The following is an 8,630-nucleotide window of genomic DNA, read 5'->3' as shown; positions in this document are numbered from 1 at the left end:
GGAACGGGCTGTTTCTCCAGCCTTGGGTCAGACACGTCCCAGGCTGACTCCCTGATCCCCCAGCTGACGCCCCGGCCTGATCTTGGGGACTGAGGATGCAGGTGCATAGTAGGGCTGCGCACCTGGCTTGTGGCTTCGCACCGGAGCCCGAGTGAGGGGGTGCGGGGACCTCTGCTGTACTGGGCGCCCCCCACGTGCTCACAGCACACGCACCCACGCGTGGCTCGGCAGGCCGGCCATGGAGCCGGGCAGCGTGGAGAACCTGTCCATCGTGTACCGGAGCCGCGACTTCCTGGTGGTCAACAAGCACTGGGACGTTCGCATTGACAGCAAGGCGTGGCGGGAGACTCTGACGCTACAAAAGCAGCTGCGGCACCGCTTCCCGGAGCTGGCCGACCCGGACACCTGCTACGGGTTCAGGTAGGTGGGGCGGCCACAGCCCCACGGCAGCGTCAGTGGAGGAAAGTGGCTCAGACGCTGGACTCTGCCCCATCCCAGGTTCTGCCACCAGCTGGATTTCTCCACCAGTGGGGCACTGTGTGTGGCCCTAAACAAGGCAGCTGCCGGCAGCGCATACAGGTGCTTCAAGGAGCGGCGCGTGACCAAGGCTTACCTGGCACTGGTAAGACCTGGTCAGTCGTGGGGTGGGGCGTGGGGACTCAGGACTCCCACTGCACTTGGGCAGGCCCTGGCTCAGAGCCTCCCACCAACCTCTACATGGCTGCCTGGTGTTAGGTGGGCTCCCCAGCAGTGGCGGGCTGCCCCGTGAACTGTGTGACTTCCCCTGTCCTGCAGCTGCGGGGGCACATCCAGGAGAGCCGGGTGACCATCAGCCATGCCATCGGCAGGAACGGCACGGAAGGCCGGGCCCACACCATGTGCATCGAGGGCACGCAGGGTGCGGCAGGCGGGGACCAACTGGGCGGGCATTGTGGGTTGGGGTGGGCCTGGGCAGGCAGGGACCAACTGGGCGGGCATCGTGGGTTAGGGTGGGTGAGCCTGGGCCTCGGGCTGGTCCCGCTGACCTCACACATGCCATCTGCGCCCCAGGTTGTGAGAACCCAAAGCCAAGCCTCACGGAGCTCGTGGTTCTGGAACACGGGCTGTACGCAGGCGATCCTGTCTCCAAAGTGCTGCTGAAGCCACTCACGGGTGTGTCTGGGGTTGGCAGTGTCTGGGGTGGGCGGTGTCCTGGTGGTGACAGAAGGAAAACTGAGACACGGGGCCACGTAGCCCGTGTTGGGCCACCCTGAGCATCAAGGCAGAGTTGGTAACAAGCGCTCCTGTGTTCTTAACTCTATGTTCTGCAGCCTCTCAGCTTCCCCCCTGACACAGGGTCCCTGCTGGCTCCTGACTGAGTCCTGGGGGGTCTGACTGGCCTGGATTCTCCAGGACCAAGTGCCACTCCGGCCCTGTCCTCATCAGTGGTGACCTGAATGCAGTCTCCTGCCCCGAACACTGATGTCCTCGCCCGTGGCAGAGGACAGGGAGAGTTCCACCCCAAGGGGCTGCTCCAAGGCTGCAGTGGGGTCATGACAGGAGGTGGGGCCTGGTCAGGGAGGTCCGTGTGGAGCAGCCCCGCCCCCCACTTGATCCAGCGGCACCCTCGCCTTGCAGGCCGGACACACCAGCTGCGCGTGCACTGCAGTGCCCTGGGCCACCCCGTGGTGGGCGACCTGACCTACGGAGAGCCCTCGGGCCAGGAGGACCGACCGTTCAGAATGATGCTGCACGCCTTCTACCTGCGCATCCCCACCGACGCCGAGTGTGTAGAGGTCTGCACGCCTGACCCCTTCCTGCCCTCCCTGGACGCCTGCTGGAGCCCCCACACCCTGCTGCAGCCGCTGGACCAGCTTGTGCAGGCCTTACGGGCCACCCCTGACCCTGACCCCGAGGACAGGGGCCCCAGGCCAGGCAGCCCCTCCACACTCCTGCCTGGGCCTGGCCGGCCCCCTCCACCCCCCACCAAGCCCCCTGAGACTGAGGCACAGCGGGGCCCCTGCCTGCAGTGGCTGTCAGAGTGGACGCTGGAGCCGGACAGCTGAGAGCCGTGGGGCTGGGGCGGGGGGTGGCAGCTGCACAGCAGAGCTCTAGGGAGACGGACGAGCAAGCGTGTGATCACCAGCTCTGGGGCCTCCAGGTGCCCGGGAACATCAGGCCCGCTGGGCTGCCCTGGCCAGGCCTGCGGGGAAGGGCTGAGGTGGGGCCAGCAGGGGGCGCCAGGCAGCCGTGATCACAGGCGACGACATCGCACTGCGGCCGTGGGACTGATGCTGGATCCTGAGGACCTTCCTACCCATGTGGCCCGGGAGAAACCGAGGTCCTTCCCTTCTCCTGGAATAGCTTCTGGATCCCAAGCTTCACCCCAGGGGTGTCAGTTTTATGGACTGAAGAGGCAGGGCCAGGTTTTGGCCTTGCCTTTGCTTCCAGGGTGGGCCACTCCTGGGCCCAGTCAGCTACTGGCCCCAACCTATCCCCTAGAGGGGCTGGGAAGGGCCATTCTGAGCTCACCTGGCCTGGGAGACCCATCTGGTCCCTGAGTCCTCTGCCCCTCACTGCTCTGCAGATCCTCTTGCCTTCGGCTGCCTCCGCCCGAGACCCAACAGTTCCTGCTGGGGTCGAGTGTGCATGCCCGGCCGTGTGTGCCTCGGCCTCACTGTATCTGTGGCTCCCTCTCCGCCCGAATTCTGAGCTCAGTGTGGTGCTTGCTGCACAGACATTGGTCAGGGGCCATGGCCAAGGCCCTGCCACGCACTCCCGTCCCTCATATCCGCCGTGAGCACCAGTCTGCTGCAGTCTCCTGGGCCCCTGCTAACAGTTCTGCCATGTCACCGCTTGCCTGGCTCCCACATAGCCGTGCATTGTTCCTCTGCCTCCGGGACCCCAGTTTGGGAGCTGTGGGCCTGCCAGGTCTCACCTCCTCTGTCCCCCACGCCACAGCCCGGGCTCCTGGTTACAGCAGGGCTCCAGGGACTCCAAATAAATGCTCACTGACTGGCTTCAAGGGTGACCGTGAACGTGTCCAAAGCCGGGCTTCCGAGGGACAGGTCTGGCTACCCAGACCCTTCCTAGCTCTCTTTCCTGCCCTGAGGTCCCAGCAGGACCTGGGACAGACACAGTGCTTCTGGCTCATATCGGCCTCTCCTGCAGACGGCAAGCACTCTGCAGCTTTGGCCTGGGCAGGCCCCTGATGACCCCCAGCCCCCACAACCAGAACCGCGGGAGCACCCAGCTGGGCCCAGCCAGGGACCTTCATAGAGCCCAGGCCCTTGGGTCAGCCCAGGCCTGGGGCCAGAGAGCGGCCTGGCCCCCCGCGTCTCAGAGCTCTGTGGAAGGGGCGTCTCATGGGCCAGCACTTGGTCTCAGGTCTGCCTGGCCCCTGCCTGCCACTGTCCAGCTCCAGGGCCAGCCCTGGAACCCTGGTTAGGACCCCAGCAGTGACAGCAGCAGGGCCTGGACCAGAGGCAGCTGCCGCTGTGCCTTCAGCCAAGACATGGGTTCCAGACCCGGAGTCCCCACTAGGCCCCAGACCGGAGGCAGCTGCCACCGTGCCCTCAGCCGAGATACGGGTTCTAGCCCTAGAGTCCCTGAGGCGAGGCCACAGACCCTGGGCTCACTGCTGCTGCTCCGATGACTCAGTTTCCTCATCTGTAAAGGAAGGGGCTGGTGCAGATCCGAAAAGACCACATAACCCTCAAGTAGCACCAGTTGGGCGACCCCAACAGAGAGCAGCAGCGAAGCCCTCCCGGCCAGCACACCCGTCGCTCTCCAGGCCCCTCCCTGGCCAGCCCGGGGATGTGTCCACTCTGGGCGCCTGGCCCTGGCCTCCCCTCCCCCAGGGCTGGCTTGTCTCCGGGCTTCCTCCTGGTCCTTGTCTGAATCAGCCCAAGTCGGAGCCAGGCACGGCTCTCCTCTCCAGTGGGACTGTCTCCCCACCTTGCCCCACAGGACCCCACCCCTCTGGACTGGGGGCTGCTGACCTCACTGCCCCTAACTGCGACCGGTTGCAGCTGTTGGAGCCGCTGTGTCCAGCTGGGCTGGCCCAGCTGGTGGCCGGCCAAGGGGCCTTCAAGGCCTGACCTGAGCCGGACCCTCCTCAACAAGCCAGGCCTCCCGAGTGCCGTCCCTCGTGGTGCCCATGCCTCAGTGTCAGCCTGGAGCTCTCAGAGGGGCACCTGGGTTCCCGTGGGCCTGTACAGGCCTGGGGAGCGGTCACCCACCAGTCCCCCCGCTGTCAGCCCCCACAAGACCCAGAGCAGGGATTAAGTCTCAGCTTGGCCATGGGGCTGGCTCATTGGGCACCCATAGCTCTGGTGCAGGGGGTGGTCATGCCACAGCTGAACCTGAGCTGCAGGATCCCAGGGTCTTGGAGCCCTTGTGGTCCTGCCAACCAGGGGCTGAGCCCCTCCCAAGATGAGAGGTGGGGTAGGTGGGCCAGGTTGGGGCTCAGCCTGGGACACCCAACACCCCGTCCCAGTGAGGGGAGAAGCCTGGCAGGCGGGCTGGGAACTCCCTCCTGTCTGTACTCCCGCCCTGGCCTGCCTGGTGGAGCCCCACAGTGCTCACACGGGTGTTCCTGCCTGCCCAGCTCTGTGTTGTGGTACCCACAGAATGACCGCAGCTATCACCATGCCTGGCCACTGCATTGGGTCGTCGTGTGCCTGATGTCCCCACACAGGGACACAGTGTGTCCGTGTCCATGCTCCTGGGCACACAGACCAGGAGGCCCGAGATGCACCTATACACGCAGGCATCAGCAAACATGACGGACTCAGATGCAGGTGTGCAGCACGACCCCTGGGGCGCAGAGACTGCAGAGCAGAGCCCTGGTGGGCAGGGAGGAGCATGAGCTGGGCCGCTGCCAGCTGTGAGCTCAGCCTTCGCTGTGGGGGAAGGGAGTAGGTGCCTGTTGTGCCCGAGGTCCCCAGGGGCTGACACGGTGCATCACCGGGCACAGCCTGGGCCTCCCCCACAGGACTGCCAAGCGGGCGTCACTGTGGGAGTGGGGCGGGGCGGGGCAGTCCCATGCCGCCTGCCAGGCCGGCGTGGAGGTGAGCAGGGACCCCAGCATCCCCCCTGCACCGTCTCTGCACCCGGGCGCTCAGCAGCAGCAGCTGATGCACTTGGCGGGCTGGGATTGCGTCTGGAGCACCTGGTCCGCAACTCCCTGCCCGGAGCAGCCACCCCACAGCCCGGCAGCACCTCCCCTGCTGCACCCAGGGTTTCTGCTCAGGTGAGAAGGGTGGGTGGGAGCCACCACCAGCCCACCGCAGGGCCGGTCCCAAGCCACTGCATTTGCCTCTGCGTGGGGCAGCCTCCCTGTCTCTCTCTTGGGCCACAGTCAGGAGGCCCAGAGGTGCCCAAAGGCCACCAGGCTGGTTCCAGGAGGAGGCGGTGGCCCGCAGCAGTACCGAGACCCTGACTCCTCTGGCCTTGCAGCTTCCATTTCCAGCGTGGCTGAGGCTACCCCAGCTGCCACTGGGGGCCAGATTTCAGCGACAGAGCCGGACATCTGGGGCTCAAAGAGGGAAAGGGAGCTGCCAGGGCGGCTGGGTGTGGGGACAAAGCCGGGGTGCACGAGGCTGCCTGAGGCACTCGCTGTTGGCTGGAGACGCAGCAACCCGTGGGTCCCCTAGGCCCCTACCTGTGATAAGAAAGGCCCAGGGTTTCGCCGGCTCCTGGTCCCTCTGCTGCACTTTACTGTTTATGGGATCCTTCCCCCTTGAAGGTGGGAGAGCCGCAGCTCTGGCCCCGCCGCCCCGGGTGAGCCCGGACTGCACCCTCCCTCTCCACACCCCAGGGGGTGGGAGGCAGTGTGGGGCCAGCCTGTGTCTCTCACCTGTGTCTTGCCTGTGTCACACTTCTCCAGCTAGTCCTGGACCCACTGCCCGTGGCCCCAGCACCTTCCTGCCCTGGAACGTCTCAGCCAGGAGGACGAGCACACGCCGCCGCACAGACATGGGCCCCAGAGTAGGTGAGACGAGACCTCCATGCAGAAGGGGGGCCTCCACAGTGCCAGGCCCACGTGGCAAAACCATCCCGCAGACGTGGGAGTGCCCAGGGCCCTGGTCACCCCATTTTCCTGAGCCAGGGTCTGTCCCAAGCCAAGGAAGGAGGAGGTGGGCCCTGCCCAGCAGCAGCCGGCCGGTGGGGGGGCTGCCAGGGCACAGTGAGCCCAGCCAACCCCAGCAGGCATGGGGGTCCTGGGAGGGTGAGGCAGGGCAGGCAAGCTTGGCTAGAAGGGGCCACTCCTGGCCCAGGCAGCTGGATATGGCTTCTGGCGAAATGGTGGGGGCAGGGGTGAGTGGAGACACCGTTCTCTTGGGCAGCCCGGGCACAGGCAGGGCCAGGCTCTAAGGCCAGGGTGGGGAGGGACCCTGGCCATGCCCAGGGTTGCCCAGTGCCTCACCCTCCCTGAGAGGGGTGGGCCAGGCCCCAGCAGCCCAGGAGGCCGTGGGCAGATCTGTGTGGGCTGTGGCGACTCCTGCTCTATGCCTGCTGGAAAAGAGACTTCACATGGTCTCCCCAGGGCCAGCAAGATAAGGGGGCTCCCCTGCACCCGAACCCCCTTCCTGGGCTGGGTTTCCAAAGCAGGAACATGGGCTGGGCCCCCAGTTCCTGCGAGGAGGCCTTGCTGTGACCCCCACTGCAGAACTGAGCATTTGGGGCCCTTGAAGGTGGCTTCTGCCCCCACACCTCCTCTGTCTTGGGGGTCTCAGGGCTCCACTGTGAGGACACAGAGCCACGGGGCATCTGGCTAGAGGGAGAAGGAGCTCACACATACACCTGCCATCTCACACGTGTGCAACACGGGTGCACATGTGCACATGCCGCCAGAGTCATGCACACAACCGTCACCTACCGGTGCACACCGTCACCTACCCGTGCACACTGTCACCTACACATGCACAGTCACCTACCCTGCACACCGTCACCTACCTGTGCGTACTTGCACATGTCCACAGCCTCATGCCTGTGCTACCCGTGCACACTGTCACCTACCCGTGCACACTGCCACCTACACATGCACAGTCACCTACATGTGCACACCGTCACCTACCTGTGCGTGCTTGCATGTGTCCACAGCCTCACGCCTGTGCTACCCGTGCACACCGTCACCTACACGTGCGTGCCTACACACGTCCACAGCCTCTCGCCTGTGCATACACCACCAGACACGCCCCGCACTCAGGCCCAGGCTGTGCACAGGCGGCCCGTGCTGTGGGGCTCCGGAAGTTCCTCCGTGTCTTCTGGTCTCAAGGAGGCCCCCATGGTGGGGGTCACAGGTCCACCCTGGGACCCAGATGCCCCGGCCCCTGCTCCCACCGGGACCCTCAGAGCCTGCCTTATTCCAGGTGCCCTGCAGAGCTCGGGCCTCACCCTCCTCCTGTCCCTCGCCGCCCACTGCTCTGGGCCCCAGGCCAAGGGTCTTTCCCCAGGAGGGCTGGATGCCAGTGGGGCCAACCTGTGGGCCAGGTGAGTGCAGCCCTCTTGCAGTGGGGGTCTGCTTCTCGGTTGGGCTGGGGGAGGGGTCTGACTAGGCGATGGGGAGGGGTCTGGGGGTGGCCGCCGGCAGTCTGCTGCTGAGGCTGTCATCTCCTGCTCCACCCTGGGGGGCCCTGAGATGACTCAGTGTCCAGCTTTGGACCTACACGGCCGGGTGTGGGTCCCTCGGCCACCGCCGAGGCCTCAACCATCAGGCCCAGCCACGTCTGCCCACCCCAGAGAACACTGTGGTTTCCCCGCGCTGCCTGGAGCCTCGCGCTGGGCTCAGCCCTCCTCCCCGTCCTTCAGAGTTGGTGACAGTGACAGGCTGGTCAATTGACTAACCAGGGCGTCTGTGAGGCAGGGCTGGGGTCCTGAGTGGCACAAGGCCCGCTCTGTGTTGGACTGGATTAGAGTCACACCATAAGGAAGGCTGGGGAGACGGCTTCCCCAGGGCTGCCCAACAGGTGCCGAAGCCTTGGGTGGGGGTGCCTCTTCCTCAGGTGCCTCAGCAGCCAGCAGGGGTGGTCAGGGAGCAGCCTGAGCTCCTGGCCACCTGGGACCTGGCCTCAGGAGGAAGTGCTGCCCCAGGGTCTGGGTAGGGGCCACACCTGAGGCCCTGCGTGCAGCCGAGAGCCTGGCCCCATAGGGTGCTCTGGAGAGAATGAATGAATGAGTGAATGAGTGAATGAGTGAGAATGAGGGAATGAGTGAGTGAAAATGAGTGAATAAATGAGTGAATGAGAGAGTGAAAATGAGTGAGTGAATGAGTGAAAATGAGTGAATGAGTGAAAATGAGTGAATGAGTGAAAATGAGTGAATGAGTGAAAATGATGAGTGAATGAGTCAGTGAAGCAGGATCTTGCCTGTGGGGGGCACCACCTCCCGCTCTCCCTCCCTCAGTGCTGGGGGGCAGTGGAGTCGGACCTTGGTCCTGCAGGCTGCGTGCAGCCCGTGCCCTTCTGCTGGGCAGCCGCGCTCAACTGCTTCCACCCCTCCCGGACCCTCCCTGCCACTGTCCCCTCCTCTCTGCCCAGTGCCAACTGCTCCCTGCTGCAAGGCTTCTGGTGCCAGCCAGCCAGTCAGCTGCCCCGGGACCAGCTCTCAGCCCTAATCCAGAGGCTGGCCTTGCTGCAGGTCCCCCT

At 65.2% G+C, this 8,630-nt stretch overlaps 2 protein-coding genes across 3 annotated transcripts in view; both read left to right on the top strand.

Annotated features, from left to right (window-relative positions):
* The first annotated feature begins 39 nt into the window (after positions 1-39).
* Positions 40-3,004, top strand: RPUSD1 (RNA pseudouridylate synthase domain containing 1). Of its 2 annotated transcripts, none has more exons than XM_011966911.1 (5): positions 40-420; positions 499-622; positions 796-898; positions 1,051-1,152; positions 1,618-3,004. In XM_011966911.1, the coding sequence occupies exons 1-5, from the start codon at positions 239-241 to the stop codon at positions 2,043-2,045; spliced, it is 939 nt and encodes a 312-aa protein (XP_011822301.1). In that variant the 5' UTR covers positions 40-238; the 3' UTR covers positions 2,046-3,004. The 2 variants fall into 2 exon arrangements, with proteins under 2 accessions (XP_011822301.1, XP_011822300.1); XM_011966910.1 differs by having other exon boundaries at positions 228-420; positions 796-907.
* A 1,758-nt stretch (positions 3,005-4,762) lies between these two features.
* The window catches only part of LOC105529778 (mesothelin-like protein), an 18,171-nt gene continuing 14,303 nt past the window's right edge, over positions 4,763-8,630 (top strand). Inside the window, exons 1-4 of the mRNA XM_011967020.1 lie at positions 4,763-4,829; positions 5,870-5,974; positions 7,356-7,476; positions 8,523-8,630. The exon at positions 8,523-8,630 is cut by the window's right edge and continues 8 nt beyond it. Of these exons, the coding sequence (XP_011822410.1) occupies positions 4,763-4,829; positions 5,870-5,974; positions 7,356-7,476; positions 8,523-8,630 (401 nt within the window). The remainder of the gene's footprint in view (positions 4,830-5,869; positions 5,975-7,355; positions 7,477-8,522) is intronic.

The sequence above is a fragment of the Mandrillus leucophaeus genome, unplaced genomic scaffold (genome assembly GCF_000951045.1).
Source record: "Mandrillus leucophaeus isolate KB7577 unplaced genomic scaffold, Mleu.le_1.0 Scaffold78, whole genome shotgun sequence".
Classification (NCBI taxonomy): Eukaryota; Metazoa; Chordata; class Mammalia; order Primates; family Cercopithecidae; genus Mandrillus; species Mandrillus leucophaeus.
This window is presented reverse-complemented; position numbering and strand designations above follow the sequence as displayed.